A 19590-nucleotide genomic window follows, 5' to 3' on the forward strand; every position below is an offset into this window, starting at 1 on the left:
TTGTATAGACAGAAATCAAATATGCTTATACAGGTCAGCGTCTAAAAGAGAGCGTTAGGAAAGTCAGAACAGAGCTGGAGAACATTCTGTACTATGGTTTCTTTGAGAGTAACTATTTTAATATTAGAAACCTGCATATATGTAACAGCTTTGATATTTCTCAATAATTCACTTAAGCTTTCCCAAAGGATCCTATGAGATTAATTCATATTTGGGAAAGAAATAGTTAACTGAAAATGTAAAATGGGAAGCTCAGAAATTGTTTAAAGATTTAAATGTTTGGGAACCAGCACTTAGCGTAATGGCTATGTCACTGGACTCCCATGTAGTCGACCGCAGTTTACGTCCCGGACCCGGTGGCTTAAAACTCACGCTGGGTGCATGTGCGTGCGTGCCCAAGATCCCGAGAGGAGAATGGAGGAGAAGGAATTTTGGCATGACCATCCCCCCTGGGGGGTGATTTTTCGCTTTCTGTCTCTATGTCTCTCTCTGTCTGTCTGCCGAGCACACATGCCCTATAGCGAAAATCTCTCCAAAAAAAAGATTTAAATGTTTGGTGGGATTCATAAGACTTAATTCCACAATCTTCTTTGAATCTCTTTTACAAAATTTAGGCATTCTCATTTGTCTAACCCTAGATGGAATCATTAAGAAAGCAAGGTACTCAAACAGTTAAATTACAGAGGTCATGTTTCAGAATAGTTCAAATACAGCTACCAAACAGCTCACCAATAAACACAAGTCACATTTGGAAATTGGTAAACCTACTGAGGTGCCTAGGTCACTTACTTGTTTGTCAAAGGTGAGAAACTGCTTGAGTTGATCAAAGTCCGATGGAGTAACATACTTACGAAGAGGCTGTTTCCGGAGTTCAGTGTAAGGATCAAGAGCCATCTTCTCTGGTGGATTTAATTCAATTCCTTGACTTTCCAAAAATACCTAAATAATTCAATATTAATGATATTTCTTAGAGTTCTTATGGTAATAAGCTAACAGTATAAAAATAAGTATAATACAATAATTTAAATACCATTGCTTATATTAATCACTAGTTCGTGCTTGAACATATCTTAGAAGTACTGAGTCTTCAAGGCTGACCTGTGGCCTCGTGGTTAAGGAAGTTGGATCCTATACGGCTGACAACACGGTGTGAGTCTCAGCCTGTGGCTTGAAAAACACAAAGGGCGCATGTGTGTTTATGTGCCCCAAATCTCAAAAAGGAAGGAGAAATGGAAGAGAAGAAATTATGGCATAACCATGCCCTATGGGGAGTGCTTTCTCCCTCTTTGTCTCTCTCTGGTGAACACATATGCCCTCTGACAAGCTGTAGGGGAAAATAAAATTCTAAGTCTCTAATTGATCCAATTCTGTAATGTAGGTAATAACTGATAGTTACCTTAAGTATTCTATATTATAAAACTGCTAGATAATAAGCCCAACTATTTGGAAGATAGGAGGATAAGGTAAGTATATTCAAATGTGAATTTAGAGCAATCATTTTAGTTAGGTTCCCCCCCACCACAAATAAGCTGTAGGATTGCCTATATACAGACATCTGGAACCTAGTCGTGGCTTCAGATAAGTAGTTCTTATTAGGTAAGGAAGTATGCTGCACAATGGCAAGATAAGCTGAAATCATATTCCCCACTTTCCAATTCACACAAAACAAATACATGATTAAGTTCTTTACCCAAAAGGAAAAAAGAATACCCACTGGTTATTTTTAGATTGGAAATTATTTTAGCGAAACATTGACTGGACAAATCAATTGCTCTAATCTCATCAGAAAACATTAAGAAAAGCACCTGAATTTCACATGTTTTTGAATTGCATTTTGGTAATTATGAGTAAATATATATTCTTCTCCACGGATTTGGGTCAGATACACACATGCACGCAGCGTAAGTTTCAAGCCACTGGGTCTGGCATTTGAACCACCATTGGTCATTTGAGAGTCCAGCAACTTAACCATTACATCATCTGCTGGTCCCAATAAACTGTACCTTTTGGACAATCAAAAAGAAACAATTAAAAAAAAGAAAGAAAGAATTTTATATAACTGTTTATATTCTGGAACTGCAAATTAACATAAATTTTTTGTTTCTTTTGGAAATTGTGCAGCTTAGTCTTGTGCATTTCAACAGAAAATACCCAGAACTCAGGGCCTAATATATAGGTTCTAGTATTACTCCCACTGTTAAGTAGTGTGTGATCTTAATATTTAAAGCTTTATTAGGCGGTTTCCAATATCCTTTCAATAGTAAAATATTATGATCTTAACTTCTATTAAAACTATTGATCTAGAGATAATGACTATATAAAATTTTCCCTTGAGGTGGTGGATTAATGTAGCAAGGTTATTGACTGAGATATTTAATGGGTGTTTTATCCCTTCCCTTGTTTCCAACAGAAAACCAGGCCCTTTTTAACAGCTCTAGTCAAGTGTCAATTCTTTAAAAAAAAAAAAAATATTGATCCTCATTATTGACTGATTCCACATTTGTGAATTTGCCTACTTGCTAAAGTTTATTTGTAGTCTTCAAATCAATACTTGTCATCTTTGTGATCATTCACAAACACACAGGGAGGGGAAAATATGAGATGCCCAAATACACACATTCCCAGCTGAAGTGGAATGTGACGAAGCTTTTTTGTTCTAGCTTTCATACTATAAACAAGAATCCCTTTTGCAGTTTATTTAGTGCCATATTTTTTTGTATTCTTTGAGCTTTTTGTTAGTGATTTTGCTGTCTGAAATGCTTCTGAAGCAAAGTGCCAAAGAGTTGCTTTGTGTTCTTAAGCACAGGAAGGCTGTGATATGCCTTATGGAGGACATACATGTGTTAGATAAGCTTAATTCAGTTGTGAGTAATAGTGTTAAGCACAAGTTCACCGTTAGTGGATCAATAATATATACAATCATCCCTCAGCACTGTGGAAGATGGTATCCAGGATCCCTGTGGATACCAAATCCAATGATGCTCAAGTCCTTATGGCATATCATTTGCATATAAGTTATGCATATCCTCCCATATACTTTAAATAATCTCTAAGTTACCTGTTATACTAATACAATATAGATGCTATGGGAATAGTTGTTCTATTGTATTGCTTTTATTTGTATTTTAAAATTATTTTTAATACTATTTTGATCCCACGAATACACAGGACTAGCTGTATTAAATAAGACATTTTAAAATAGAATCACACATAAAACAAGGTTATATATTCATCGGTTAACAAAAATGTTATGAGCACAGAGTCACAGATATTTGTATTTACCGAGAGCAAAGGTTTAGTATTTGCTAATTCAGGGCTTGCAGTGGCTATAGGTCACCACTACTGTGAATAATAAGAATCAGGGAACCAGCAGTTGGTGTAATGGCTATGTCGCTGGACTCCCACGTAGTCGACCACGGTTCGCGTCCCAGACCCAGTGGCTTAGAACTCACGCCGGGTGCGTGTGCGTGCGTGCCCAAGATCCCAAGAGGAGAATGGAAGAGAAGGGACTGCGGCATGACCATCCCCCCTGGGGGGTGATTTCTCGCTTTCTGTCTCTATGTCTCTTTCTATCTGTCTGGCGAGTGCACGCACCCTATAGCGAAAACCTCTCCAAAAATAAAAAAAATTATAATAATAAGAATCAGCTGTAACTGGATAGATTAACTCCTCACTGATTAACTTGAAAATGTTCACATTGTCCTTAAAGACATGACTGTAAGGATAATTGTTAATACCTGTAAACATTTTATAATTTCTCACTGTTGACACAGTTCTGAAACTGCCTGTGATTTACAGGACCTTGGAAACCTAAAATGTAGGACATCAAAATATGTCTCTTTTTTGGGGGGGAGGGGAGAATCTTTTTATTTTTTGCGGTCATTAAATAGGTATTCTTCAATATGTTTTTTTTTTAATTTCAAAAAGGCAGTTTTAGCTTTAATAAATCAAAATCAAAAAAATGTTAAGAGAACTTTGCTTAAGACTTAAAGTCAGGAAACAGGTTATGATTCTGTTCAAATGATAGTTACCTGGATCTGTCAACAATTCAAGAGAAAAAAATAACCCTTATTTCTGGACTACAACACATAGAAAAAAATCAATATTATTTTTCTCAAAAGCCATAAGATTCTATTTTATCAGCTCAGTCTCATGTACTTAATCTAACTTCTGTTGTGGTCCAAGCTTTCTGTTTAAATTCTGAAAGATAACATTCAATTCTGGACTTGTCCCTACCATTAAGTTGGCCCTTTTCTTAGATTTTTTTTTTTTTAACTCTTATTACTGTGTGTCTGACTTTAGTTTTCCTGATATAACACTTTCTTCAGAACTTCTTAGAGAACTGGTCTGGTATTGGTAAATTCTTTCAGGTTTTGTTTATATGAGAATATTCTTGTCTTCCCTTCCCATATGAAGGATAATCTTCCTGGGTATAGTATTCTTGGTTGAAATTTCAAATTCCAGAACTGGCGGCTTGAGAACACACTGGGCATGTGTGCATGCATGCCCCAAACCCTGAGGGTAACAGAGGAGAAGGGACTGTAGCATTGTCATCCTCTCTGGGGAGTCTTGGTCTCTCTCTGGCAAGTGCACACACACTATAGCAAAAAAAAAAAAAAGTCTTAAAAAGAAAAAATTGGTTTTTGTTTTTATTTTGTTTGGTTTTAATTTTAGGTTTTTGCCATAGGGTATGTGTCCATGCCAGGAAGAGACAGAAGGAGGGAAAGTAAGAAATCACCCCCCAGGGGTGGCCACTCCACAGTCCCATCTCCTCCATTCCCTTCTTGAGATTTTGGGATGCAAGCATGTTTTTCAAGCCATTGGGTCCAGGACTCAAATCATGGTCAGCCATGTAGGACTCTAGCGCCTTAACCACCATATCACCTGTTGCCCCACCACCCATCTTTGCATTTTAAAAAAATGCAAATTTATGAAATAGAGACAGGGTTCTCAATATAAAAGTTTTCAAATAGTTTTATTTTAGAAATTCTTTGGATAGCTATTTTTTTCCTAGAATATAGTATCATTGACCTCAAAAAATATAAATTGCACAAAAAATTTCAGGCTCAAAGCTGCTAGCAAAAGTGATATTATTATTATTATTTTGGAGAGATTTATTTTTGCTATAGGGTATGTGCACTCATCGGCGAGACAGAGAGAGACAGAGAGACAGAAAGTGAGAAATCACCACACTGCATTGATTTTGAGTGGATATATATATAAATGGCATTCTTTTTAAAAATGATGTTACTACATCATGTTGGTATTTCTCATCCAACTGTGCACGCACAGGTATATGCGCATGCGTGCGCACAAACACACAGATACCTAGTTAAGCTGCAGAGTAATTCACACTGGACAGATTACCAGTATCTATCCCTTCCCCTAATAACTGTATCCTTCCATAAGTAAGAATGATGCCTCAGACCCCCAAACTGTCAAAAAACATATACTATACCTGTGTGAACTGGTCACAGTCAACAATGCGGAAAGTTTTGCCATAAATTGTGATGTTTATTCCTCTATTTAGGTCTTTCCAGTGGTAATGATCTCCTTGGTCATTCTTGGCTAGCCGCTGGCGTTTGATTAACTTGCCTTGAGGGATCCCAGAGTTTTCTACAACAGGCTCTATAACAGACATACTGTCATCTTCTAGATAGTAGTAAATGTTCACTTGACGAATCCTATAATGTTCCTCAGTTGATACAGGAACAGTTTCTTGAAAATAAGCATCAAATTTCAGAACCTGTAACAAACAAAGAAGAAATTATATAGGCACTAGTTTGTTATTGTCATCTAAAAAATATCAAATACACCCCTGAAAAGAGATTCTAATAGTTATTGTTCTTAGCCTCTAAATTCAGAGTTGGCAAACTACATTCTATACTTTTGTGTTGCCTGTAAGCCAAGAACATATCTTACATGTTTACATGGTTGGAAAAAATGAGAATATTTTATGGAACATAGAAATTATGAAATTCAAACTTCAGTATCCACAAATAAAGCGATTATATAAATAATTAACACATATTCATTAAAGGTTATTCTCCCATTACAAAGGCAGAGTTGGGTAGCTATCTTAGAGACAATATGTTACCATGGCCTAAATATTGTTCCCTCAAAATTCTTAGGTTGAAGCTGTAACCCCCAATGTGACTGTATTTGGAGACAGGGTCTGTAAGTGATAATTAATGAATGAATTAATTGGTCTAAGATAATTAACTCTTAGGAGTAAAGTCCTAATCCAAACTAACTGGTGGCTTGTAAGAAAAAAGGAAGAAACAAAGAGCAATTCCATTCCCCCACTCAGCATGTGCATGCACTGAGGAAAGCCCATGGGAGAATATAACAAGAAGGGAGTTGTCTGTGAGTGAGGAAGGGAGCCCTCACCAGAAACCAAGTCAGTTGAGACCATGATCTTGGACATTTAGCCCCCAGAACTGTGAGAAAATAAATTTCTTTTAAGTCACCCATTGTATGGTATTTTGCCATGGCAGCATGAGCAGACTAAAACTGCTGCAACAGCCAAAACTTTTACTGTCTGGCCCTTTATAGAAAAAGTTTGCTGACATCTGCTCTTAATGCTCATAGGTTGTATAGATTATTTACTGTGTGTGTTCCATGGTGAGACTCTTGTAAATGCACAATCACTCATTCTTATAGACTTTAGGTGAATGACTTTCAAATCATTAATTTCACCATTGAAGCTTTGGAGGTTCTCACTATGCTTAAGAACATACATATTATATAGAGTCAAATGTTGGTTCTTTGGGGAACATCAACATCAATGTGAAGTCAAAATAAGACATCTATGAATTTTTTTAAAGACAGAGTTTTTGCTATAGGGCGCATGTGCTTGCCAGAGATACAAAGAGAGATAGAAAGAGAGAAAGTGAGAAACTATTCCCCAGGGAGGATGGCCATGCTGCAATACCCCCTCTTTCATTCTCTTCTTGGGATTTGGGGCACACATGCACACATACCTGGCATGAGTTCCAAGCACCAGATCCAACACCCAAACTGTGGTTGACCATGTGGGAGCCCACTCAGCACCTTAACCACCTGCTGGCCCCTCTATGAATTTTTTTTTTATAAGAAAGTAACTTTATAAAAAGCATATGTTAATATGTTAATAACTTTTAAAATCCTATTATGGCAATCCCAGAGATAGAAAGACCAACAGACAGGCCCAAACCAAGCTTCCCAGCTTGAACTCATAAGCAAGGACCCCTGACCAATCTGCTGTGGGTGAGGAGTAGCCCTCCAGCCTGTATGGTGTGTTTGCACACTTCATGAATTGGTCTACCACTTTACTTTCTTCTTCTTTTTTTTTTTAAGAGGTTTTTGCTTTAGGGCATGTGGGCTTGCCAGGGAGAGGGAGAAAGAGAGAGGGAGAAAAAGAGAGAGAGAAAGAGAGAGAGAGAGACAGGTGGAGAGGGAATGTGAAAAATCACACACACACACACTCACACCAGGAGGAATGACCATACCACAATTCCTTCTCCTCCACTCTTCTCCTGGGAACCTGTGCACAAATGTACACATGCCTGGCATGAGTTTCAAGCTGCCAGGTCCAAGACTCAAATAACAGTCAGCCATGTGGGAGTCCAGTGCCTTAACCACTATGCCACCTGCTAGCCTCTTAAAGTTTTCTATCTGTCAGTACAACCTCCATCCACATTTGGGGCAGTTAGGTTTGGGTATACAAGAACCAAACAACTCAAAATAGGAGTCTGTGGAGGAATTCTTTCTCCATAACTTCCTTGACAGTAAAAGGAGAGAAACTCCCCCTTTGAATACCTAAACTCTAAGCTCCTACTGTAGATTCCACACTCCCACTGACAGTACAGGAAGGAAATTAACACATATCTTACACATATCATAGAGAAGTGCAGGAGCACACAGCTACCGAAACACACTCTGAAGAAGTAGGAAGAAGTGAGTATATCACTAGATAACTAAAAATCAAACCAGAGCCTGAAGAAATAGGAGAAAATAAGGAAATACCTCCCCCTCAAAGGATCATTGTCTCTTACCAACTATGGATAAAATGACAAGAGATCACAGAAATGTCAGAAAAGGAATTCAAACAATTCATTGTAACAATACTTAATAATACACAAGAAAAAAACCAGAGAACCAATTGCAGGAGATGAGAAAATCTATGACATGATGGAGGGACTCCATAAGGAGATAGACACACTGAAAAAGAATCAAACAGAATTTCTGGAGATAAAAAAATACAGTGCAGGAAATCAAAACCTCCTTTGAAAGTATCAACAGCATATTAGACCATGCAGAAGAAATAACCTCTGACCTTGAAGACAAAACCTGATTTAGTTCAAGCAAGTGAAAACAATAGTAGAATAACCATTAAAAATGAGAAGAATAGGGACTAGCAGTTAGCATAATGGCTATGTCGCTGGACTCCCGCGTAGTCTACCATGGTTCGAGTCCCAGACCCGGTGGCTTAAACTCACGCCGGGCGCGTGTGCATGCGTGCCCAAGATCCCGAGAGGAGAATGGAAGAGAAGGGATTGAGGCGTGGCCATCCCCCCTGGGGGGTGATTTCTCGCTTTCTGTCTCTCTCTGTCTGTCTAGCGAGCACACGTGCCCTATAGCAAAAACCTCTCCCCCAAAAAAGAGGAGAATATATGGAAAATTCTAGAAACCATTAAATGGCCAAATAGCTATAGGTATTCCAGAAGGCAAAGAGATAGGTAAAGGCATAGGAAACATTTTTCATAATATATTACCTGAAAACTTTCCAAATTTAGAGAAGCATGAAGACATCCAAATTCAGGAGATACAAAAGTCACCAAATAGATAAAACATGAGAAGATCCTTTCCAAGGTATATCATAGCTAAATTGGTAAAAATCAAAGACCAAAGAGAAAAGTCTAAAAATGGCAAGAGAAAAATCCCAAGTTACTTACAAAGATTACCCTATTAGAAGATATTAAAAATAAGAACAGAACCCTGAAAATGTTTACAGTTAAGAAGTGTGAGGAGGGGCCCAGCCACAATGGTATGCTTTGCTAAGACATTATGCTTTGCAGGCTGGGACCACATAGGAAGGCTGGGTTCAACTCCTGGTCCAATTTAAAGGTCAGGTGTATTGATGTGTACCTGGGAACTTGGGAAGCTAAAGGAGAGCTCAAGGGTGGCATGGGTAACATAGTGAGACCTATAGTGAGGTTAGAAAGAGCCAGGTATGCTGGCACACATCTATGGTGCAGCTACAGGCTGAGGCAGGAGGATCAAGACATAGTAATGCCCTGTCTAAAATATCACACACACACACACATACACACACACAGGAGAGGAGAAAGGCAAACCAGGAAGAAAAGGAAGCACATAGAGGAGGAGGAGAATCAAAAGAGTGAAAAGTCATGGGAGCAAAAAAAAGCAGAGTTTCAGGAAGAATGGGAGCATTAACAGTATTACATGTTGCATGTCAAAGAGAAAGGTAGCAAAGTAAATCTCTCTAGATGTGGCAAAAAGGATGACACTGGCTACTCGGGGAAAAGCCTTGGGCTTGAGGATGGGGAGAAGGCTGTTAGTAAGTGATCTGACACATTTGGGAAACAACTTCTCTTGCTTAAAGGAATCTCAAGGCACAAAGAGAACTTTTTAGGATGGGATAATATGACTGTAGCCAGGTAAATAGTCACTAGAATGCTTAGAACAAATAATACAAAAGCTGAAGATAAAAGAATAATAATATAAGGAACAAAAGAGTGAGAAGTTAACCTGTGATGGCAGAATTATATGAAAACAGGGAAAAGATGGAAGACACTCACAGTTAATGTCCCAGTCTTTATCACCTGAGTGAAAATGAATTTATACCCAATAAGGAAAAGTTCCAAGACTGTCCAAAATATAGACAAATATGTTGGCTATTAAGTGGACCTCTGGGTATTCCTACAAAAACCAAAGCAAAACAAAAACCTTCAACTCTGATTTAATTCATAAAAATCATAATTCCCTTACAAACTTAGTTTCAAACACAATAATTCATCTACTCTCTCTCAGTATATATGCTAATAATCGTTTCTCTAGAAACTATGATGATCCAGGTAAAATGAATTGAAATGTTAAAATGTAGATATTCTGGGACCAGCAGATGGCATAATGGTAACATCATTGGACTCCCATGTGGTCCACCACAGTTCAAGACTTGGAGCCGGTGGCTTAAAACACGCCAGGTACATATGTGTGCATGCCCAAAATCTCAAGAGGAGAATGGAGGAGAAGGGATTGTGGCATGGCTGTCTCCCCTGGGGGTGGATTTCTCACTGTCTCTCTGTCTCTCTCTCCAGTGAGTGCCCATACCATATATAACAAAAATCTCTTTAAAAAATGTAAATAGTCTATCAATACATGTATACTATACTTAAAGGAATCAATTATAAATAATATAAATAAGTATAAATTAAGTAATACAATTAGTATGAAATAACATTGAAAAACAAAAATTAAAAACCATTGAAAAACAAAAATAAAAAAGCTGTTTTCTTCTCAGGCACAATTTATCTCTCTCTGTATTTCATCAATACTTTCTTATAACATGTATCACTATATCATTGCCTACTTTATAATAGTTATTTGCTACTCTTTTCAGTTAAAACTGAACATCCCAGGATTTATGTCTTGATAAATTGTTCAATGCCTATCTCACTTCTCTCCTGTATTTTCACCTTTTTCCTTCTCTAGTGATTTTGCAGTACTTGTGACAACTATGAATAAACAAGAGAAAGAAACAAAAGGAAGAGATCCACCAAATTATATAACATATACTGTTTAGCGGATGTGTAGGTTCAGACTTTGAATGGAGATGTGACTGTGTTCCTATAAATATGTTAACTGAGAGGGGAAGAATAGGAGACAATATGGATTCTGGTTAGTAAATTCAAAAAATTTAAAAACTGATTATCAATGTAAATAGCATGGTTCCTCTTTAGCCTCTAGCTTATGATAGATAACTCATTACAAGTTGCCTGGCTGAATGAAAATGTTACAGACATTGCAATCATTGCAATAGAAAATTAATAAATCAAAAAAATTAAGACCAAAAAAAAAAATCAAAACAAAACAAAACAAAACACCAGAGAGAGAGAGAAAAAAAAAGTGATATAGAGAGAAAGGAAATAGGCTACAGGTAAATTAAGAAAGCTAACTTGTAATAACTGGTCAGGAGTTAGACTATTTATACTTAAAAATCAATGAGGGTTACAATGGTATCTGAGGGACGATAAGTTAGCATAATGGCTATGTCGCCGAACTTCCATGTAGTCGACCACGGTTCGAGTCCCAGACCCAGTGGCTTAAACTCATGCTGGGCGTGTGTGCATGCGTGCCCAAGCTCCTGAGAAAAGAATGGAGGAGAAGGGATTGCGTCATGTCCATCCCCTCTGGTGGGTGATTTCTTGCTTTCTATCTCTGTCTCTCTCTCTCTCTTTCTGGTGAGTGCACATCCCCTATAGCAAAAACCTCTCCCCCACCCCCCAAAAATAAAAAGAATGGTATCTGAGTCTCAAAGTCTCACCAGCAATTCTGCTGCATGGACACTACTAGGACTACATCACTGTAGTGAACGAGGAACAAGGGTGATGCGGAAAAGACAACACATGGAAATGAGGCAACTGACAGTGCAAAAGCATAAGCGTAGATGGGAAATAAAAATTTTCTATCACTCTTTGATTATCTATTTAGTAATATCAAATCTGAAATGTTCTGTGAAAAGCAAAAATTTATGGAGACAGTCTAGAGAAAGCAACAGATAAGAGGCATTGCTTTCATGATGATATCTTGCATTTCAGAGAGATTAAGGATTTGCCATCAATACAGAATACAGTACTTTTTAAAAACAGAAAACAAACTCAAGAATTCAGAATTCATCCAGCTTTTCTCAAACTGTATTCGGAAAATATGCCAGTGAAGTCTACAGGGAATTACTTTCTGTAATCAGCTTCCTGACTAAAGAAAGCCTCTTTTAAGCCGGAGTTCAGCTGTCTATGACTAAGGATTGAGGCATTTGAACAATTTTCTTCTCAGAGTACTCTGGGAATCCTGTGGTTTGCTGTTAACTCTTCTGCATGCAGTTGGCTTTCTGATATTTGACTTCAAGGGGTATCCTAAAATCACAGATGATACCTTTTTGTCAAAAGCCACATGCGCAGGAATAAAATCTGGAGGTGGGGCCTGCTTAGGTTGGCCATAAGTTAGAATTGGTGCCTTTTTGGCCAACTCGTCCAGGTCAGCCTGGGACAGCTGGTTGACCTGGAGCCGGTCCCCGCCTATTCCAACTGTTGGACGTCGAGTGACTGCATAGCCATTCCTGTAGCCCAGTGTCTGGCTTCTATGGAAAGCTGTTTTCTGCAAAAAGATAGAAATGTGCCATTAATAGCATTATACATATATTTGCTGGGTAAAATGACTAAGTGTTCTAAAATATTATAACTTAAATTTTCATTTATAAAAAGCACAAAATTTTTATCAGAAAGTCTGCCTACATTAAAAGTGTGTGTATTTTATGCTAAAACACATAGACGAGAACAAGGAGGGAAGTAGCTATCTGGCCTTAAAATTTAAAACCCTGCTCTGTCCAATTTAACAACCAGTTCCCCTTATAAGAGAAACTAAAATAAAATCTCAGTTATACTATCAATTTTTCATTAGTCTTTTCATATTTTTCATCTGATTGATAGTCATAAATCATAGAACTTAAAGATTGGTTTCTGTGAGTTTTATTTTACCTGCAATGAAAAGCCATTCTTGTTACAGTGTCACTGATACATTCAAGCAACTTGTTGGAAACCAACTAGACAGTATATAAAGTACTAAACTCAGTAATTGTACCCCTAATCATTTATTTTAAAGACAAAAATCCCAAATTGTGTGTGTGTGTGTGGGGGGGGATGTATGCGAAAAGCTGACCACTATAGTGTTCTGTACAATTGCAAAACATTGGAAATAATCTAAAAGACAAACACATGAAGTGAGTAAATGATGGAAAACTCACATAATGACTATTAGACATCTATTAAAATACTGGTTTTAGGGCTAGCCAATAGTATAATGGTTTGGGTGGCTGGATCCCACATGGCCAAGTGCACAGTTCAAGTCCCAGATCTGGTGGCTTAAAAAATACAATGGGTTCATGTGTATGTATGCCCAAAATTTCAAAAGGAGGAAGAAGTGAAGGAGAAGGAATTATGGTGTGGCCATTCACCATGAGGAGTGTTTTCTCATGGTGAGTATATGCACCCTCTGGCAAAATTTAAAAATATATAAATATATCAATTTTAAAATCATATAGCAACCAGGAAAAAAAGTTTATGACTTAATAAGCCCCCAAAAGCAACATATTAAATTAAATATATACTACAATTAAAAGCATGAAAACATGTGAATTAAAAGAGACTAGATTTGGTGAATTTCCTCTGTCTGTACTATATATATTTTTTAACATTTTGAGAGATTTTTGTTTTGTTTTATGTTTTTGCCACAGGGTGCATGCACTTTCCAGAGAGATACAGAGACAGTGAGAGGGTAAGTGAGGAATCATCTCCCCAGGGAAGATGGCCATGCCACAATCCTTTCTCCTCCTGGGATTTTGGACATACATGCACATGCACCACACTGGGATTTTGTACATACATGCACATGCACCCAGTGAGATTTTCAAGTCACCAGGTCCAGGACTCAAACCATGGGTGACCATGTGGGAGTCCAGCACCTTAGCCACCATTCCACTTGCTGATCCCTATTTTGAGTTTGTATTACAATGAACATACTTTTATTGTTAGTTGGAAAAAAATAAAAGATTAAACAAAAAAAGAAAAGAGTGGAAATGCAAATTAGAGGTTATAATAATTTGATAGTTGTACTTTTCCTGGTGTTTATAAGGTTTCATTTAAAATTTTATATAATTATAATGATATATAATTATACGTAGTTACATAATCTTATATAATTTAGCATTAATTATAAAATATATTTTAAATAAAAATAGGACTTGCCATACATACTAATTTCATTGTAGTCCAACCTACCATCTTTCAAGATCTGGACAACACAAAATTTCCATAGGATGAATTCTTTACTGAAAGAACTACAGTTTGGGGCCAACAGGTGGCATGCTGATTAAGGTGCTAGACTCCCACATGGCTGACCATGGTTCAAACCCCAGATCCTGCAGATTGAAAATCAAGCCAGACGTGTGTGTGTTTGTGTGTGTGCGTGTGTGTGTGTGTGTACCCAAAATCCTGAGAGGAGAAGGGAGTTGAAGGAATTGTGGTGTGGTCATCCTCCCTGGGGGGTGATTTCTCACTATCTCTCCAGCAAACATATGCACCCTATGGCAAGAATCTAAAAAAAGAAAATGAAAGAAAGAGAGTTATAGTTTGTGGACTTTTTTAAAGGTCACAAGTCAGTTGACTAAAACTATTCCAGGTGTACAATATATACAACATAGAGCAAAATGGGCTGAGGTGACTTCTTCACTAGGTAGGTAACTTACATAAGTAACTTCATGTTTCTCTTCTACCTCTAAAGTCAGAAACCACATCAGCTTTCCCCATTTTAAGATAGCAGCCTCTGACACCCCTCAGCTAAGCCGTGGGCCTCCCAGGCAAGGCCATCGCAGGCCTCCTTGCCCCTCATTCATTATGGTTCATCAGAATTTTGAGTGCCTTTAGAGTTACACATACCTAGTCCTTCATTGCTGAATATATGAGGGAGAGTCTTCAAAAAGTTCGTGGAAACACATAGAATGAAAAAACTGCATGAAATTCGAAAACTTTTTTTCCACCAAAATAAACACAGACTTTAATTACATTCACCATGGATTTTCTTGAAGTACCCCTGTATAATGATCATGGTTTTCAATAAGGCAAATTAGTTGACATATGGATAGTCTATTTAAAATATGAAATATGGGGCCAGTCCTGTAACTAAGTGGGGTTAAGGGAGCCAGATCTTACATGCTTGATGGCAGCTCAAGTCCTGGCCCCAATGGCCAGAAAAACACGCCCAGCATGTGTACATGTGTGCATGTGTGCCCCAAATCTGTCCCTCTGTTCCTCTCTGGTAAGGGCATGTACCCTCTGGAAATTAAAATAATACATGCATGAAATATGTCCAATGTACAATTCACCTTACCTGCAGTTTGGCAATTTATGTCTTTAGAGCCTGGCACTTCCTTTCGTACCTTTATAAGTTCCCAAATCAACTCAACCCTGCCTTGTGGGTAACCTAGATTCACCAGCAACTGCTTATACTGAGCCCATGTAGAGCAGGGAAATGACAAATTTTCCAAAATTACATAACACTAAAAAGTCTACTAAAGCTAAAAATTTGTGATATATCTTTTTTTTTTTTTTTTTTTTTAGTTTTTTTTCCATAGGGCATGTTTGCTAGCCAGTAAGAGAAAGACAGTGAGAGGGAAAATGAGAAATCAATCCCTGGGGGGCTTTCATCCTCAGAGGGGATGGTCACCTAGAAGTCCCTTCTCTTTCATTCTCCTCTCGGGATTTTGGCCATGCATGCACACGTGCCCAGCATGATTTTCAAGCCACCAGACCTGGGACTTAAACCATGGTCAGCCATGTAGAAGTCTAGCACTGTAACCACTATGCTACCTGATTACCCCTATGATATATCTTTTCTTTTCTTTCATTTATTTATTTATTTCTACGTTTTCCACAAACATTTACTTTACAAATTTTAGCTCATACTCCATCATCCTTGACAGTTAATAAACAACTTCCAAAATTTCAAAATACTGAATTTTAAAGATAATGTTCAAAATATTTCTTATAATTTTGTACAATTTTGTTCGTGACTCTATAACAACAGAGACAGTATGGTTTTATATATTTTTGAGAAAATATTTACATGTCAACTACTCAAATTGCTGAACAGCAAATGCCCACCACACAAATCACACATAAATCTTCTCAATTCAGCCCTGCCTACCAAGTATTCTGTGATATACCATCTGCTAGCAAAGATAAGTCTCTTTTTCTTCCTTCAAAGTCTTTCTCAAGATAATCCTCTGGTGTGGATGCCCTTTTGCAATCTCTACTGGTTACAATGCTGGGCTAGAAAAGTCCAGGTTGTTCTATGTTATAAATTCTTTCATATATCTTCTCTAATTCTCTCTGCGAGAACTATTTATGGTGCCAGGCCATCTTTCTAAGAGCTTCTATCGGCTTACTTGAGATCCACCTTAGTTCCATAGTTTTCTGATTAATCCTCAGGTATGACATTCCAGTCAAAGTCATGTCCAATATGAGTATTTCCAATTTCTTATTCAATGCAACAAGCATTACTGAACTTATGCAAATAACCCTTCTGCCACAAAATAAGAATACTCCCAAATATTTTCCAATTCCAGAGGGGTCAGAAAGGAAGAAAAGTTTATATTTCTATTTAAAGAAACAAACAAGAAAAATATCTTAACAAATTGCTAAACCTATCAACACCTCAAAAGAAAGAAAAATGCTTACATTGGGAAAACAAAGCATAGTTTAAAAAAATCAGTAATGTTTTACTCAAATGTCATAAAATCCTATTTCATCAGTTCAGTCTTATGTTCAAACTCTCTTCTGTTGAATATGCAGTGTTGCTGTGGTCCAATCTTTCCATTTAAATTCTGGAAGTTAACATTCAACATTATCATTGATATTTCTTGTCCCTAGCTTTAAAGTGGTCATTTTCTTGGCTGCCTTTTGTTTTCTTATTTCTGTATGTGTCTTTAGTTTCCTGGTAGAGCACTCCTTTCAGAACTTCTTTATTTTTTTCTTTTTTTTGGAGAGGTTTTTGCTATAGGGCGCATGCGCTCACCAGACAGACAGAGAGAGACAGAGAGATAGAAAGTGAAAAATCACCCCCCAGGGGGAATGGCCATGCCTCAATCTCTTCTCCTCCATTCTCCTCTCAGGATCTTGGGCACGCATGCACACGCGCCCGGCGTGAGTTTAAGCCACCGGGTCCAGCGTGAGTTTAAGCCACTGCGGTCGACTACGGGGGAGTCCAGCGACATAGCCATTACGCTAACTGCTGGTCCCTTTCAGAACTTCTTGAAGAGTGGGTATGCTATTGGCAAATTCTTTCAGGTGTCATTTGTCTGAGAATTTTTTTTTATCCTTTCTTTCTATATGAAGGATAATCTTGCTGGGTATAGTATTCTTGGTTTTTCACTTAATGCTTTGAATATATTTTCCCATTCTTTCCTTGCTCGCATTGTTTCTGATGAGAGGTCTGAGGTTAGCCTGATTGGATAACCTTTATAAGTAACCTGGTGTTTCTCTCTTGCAATTTTAATATCTTGTCTTTGCCTGTAGATTTGGCTAGTCTGGGTATGATGTGCCTTGGAGAAGATTTTCTTGGGTTGATTCTATTAGGGGTCCTTTGTAATTCTTGGGTCTGAATATTTGAATGCCTCTCCAGATTTGGAAAGTTTTCTTCCAAGATTTCATGGAATAGATTAACAATGCCTTTATTAGTTTTCTCACCTTCTGGGATACCGATTATCCAGATGTTTGGGTGCTTAATGCTGTCTAGTATTTCTTGTATAGTATTCTCATTTTTGTGGGTTATTTTATCAGTTTTATTGGTTGTTTTTTCTAGATCAGATGTTTTGCCTTCAACGTCTGAGATTGGATTTTCTGCATGGATTAAACTGATTTTAATACTTTCAAGGGAGGTTTTCATTTCCTAAATGGCAGCTTTCATCTCTAATAGCTCCATTTGATTCTTTTTTATGGTATATATTTCCTCTTTCAGATCCTGGTACTTGTTTTTTCTTTTCTCCTGCATCTTCTGGCGTTCATTATCTCTTAGCTCTTGCATCTCGTTTCATTTTGTCACTACAGATATTCTGAATTCTCTATCAGACATTTCCACGAGTTCTACTGTACTGCCTGTGGATGATGAGGGATTGTTCTTTTCTCTTAGGGAAGAGATATTTTCTTGGTTTCTCATATTTCTTGTGCCTCTGAAGTTGTTTCTGGTCATTCTGTGACAAAATTTCTCCTCCCCTTTCTGAATATTTTGGGAGTCGAGAAGATGGAATTTAGAGCATAGCTTCCCTGAAAAGGCCAGGACACACCTCCCTATGATATATCTTAATGCAGAAATAATTATGAAGAGATTTATATTGTAAATTCTCTCACTAAACTTTCAATTCCAACTTAAATTCATTATCTCAAGAAAACAAACTGACAATTTTACCTTAACTTTATTAATGTGGAAAGGAGCTTAAGAGTTTTAATTATTAAAATATGTAAATTGTCATTGGGTCATGTATGACCATCAGTTTCCCAAATCTCAATAAGACTTTCTAGAACACATATTTCAGTAATGCTGTTGGAATTAAAGCAAATAATAATTTTAAGAGCTCAACTATGCGAAGAGGAAAACGAACCCAAGCTACCGCCACTTCTTTTTGTCTGGAGAATGAAACTAAAACGATTCAAAGTTGGCTGAAGAAGCAAAACAACATCTAAGCAGAAATCTTTTACAAAAATGTTATAGTGAGAAGAATAGAACCAAGGGAAAAGAAAACAGTAACTGATCAATTATGATGGAGGGAACTGGAATGGGGTAACTCCTACAAAACAAGAATAGTTTGGAAAGAAGATGGACAAACTTTGAAGAGAAACTGCAGTGGAGAAAGCAAAGGACAGGGAGAAGTTGGGACTTTAAAAAGGGAGAAGCAAGAGAGAAAAAGGATGAGGCTGGGTAGAAGCACAAATGGGAAGGACTGAGACTGCGGGAAAGGAGTGCATAGAACGAAGAAAATGGGTGGCATCGATACCTAGGGCTAGGAGGTTAAGGACTGAGCTGGTCAGGGACGAGGTATGGTGTGGGAGAATGAGCTAGGGAGAGGGCCCAGAGAGAGCTGGGGAGTAGGGTACGGAAAAAGTGACAAGGAGAGAAGAGGAAGGGCTGTGGCATAGGGGCAGCACGTGCGGACGCGCCTGGCAGTACAGAACTAAAAGGGGCCAACAGACTGCCGAGGTAGGGTGGAGAACGAAAGAAAGGGATGGGCAGAGGGCAAAGGATAGACGAGAGGAGGAGAAGGCTGGGAGCGGGAGGGCGACGGGGACTTGAGCGGCGAAAGAACAGCGGCGGTGCAGAGGACAGTGTGAAGGGAGGACAGGCTTGGGCCGGGTGGTAGGGAACGCAAGTGCTCCAAGCCGCGAACCCTCCGGGCTGCCGGGGAGTGGGGACCTATGTTCTCACCGTGGGGTCCGGAAAAGACGTGCCCGGGAGAAAGGGCAGGCCATGCACGGGGTTGGACACCATCGCAGCCGGTGTCGCCGCCGCTACCTAGGTCCGGCTTTGTTCCCTCCGGTTGCCCAGGCGACAAGCGCCGCTGGCCGGCTTCTCCGGGCTCCATGGTAACGCCAAACAATCTGAGCACCCGCGAGCGTAGGGTGGGGCCTGAAGCGCAGGCGTAAAAGGTCCCTGCCTGCGCACTCTCGGGCCTCCGCGTTCTCGCGGTAAAGGGGCCGCGGCCGCGGGGCACAGCTGGTGGGCGGGGCTACGGGGCCACGCCCCCTCCGCGCCCTGACGGAC

At 38.6% G+C, this 19590-nt stretch overlaps 1 protein-coding gene across 1 annotated transcript in view; it reads right to left on the bottom strand.

Annotated features, from left to right (window-relative positions):
• EFHC1 (EF-hand domain containing 1) overlaps positions 1–19368 on the bottom strand; it is a 51526-nt gene extending 32158 nt beyond the window's left edge. Inside the window, exons 1-4 of the mRNA XM_006170437.3 lie at positions 19255–19368; positions 12157–12378; positions 5459–5746; positions 790–939 (exon numbers count right to left, since the gene is read on the bottom strand). Of these exons, the coding sequence (XP_006170499.1) occupies positions 790–939; positions 5459–5746; positions 12157–12378; positions 19255–19317 (723 nt within the window). The 5' untranslated portion in view covers positions 19318–19368. The remainder of the gene's footprint in view (positions 1–789; positions 940–5458; positions 5747–12156; positions 12379–19254) is intronic.
• Positions 19369–19590: the final 222 nt, after the last annotated feature.

Source organism: Tupaia chinensis, unplaced genomic scaffold (genome assembly GCF_000334495.1).
Source record: "Tupaia chinensis unplaced genomic scaffold, TupChi_1.0 Scaffold148470_1, whole genome shotgun sequence".
Classification (NCBI taxonomy): Eukaryota; Metazoa; Chordata; class Mammalia; order Scandentia; family Tupaiidae; genus Tupaia; species Tupaia belangeri.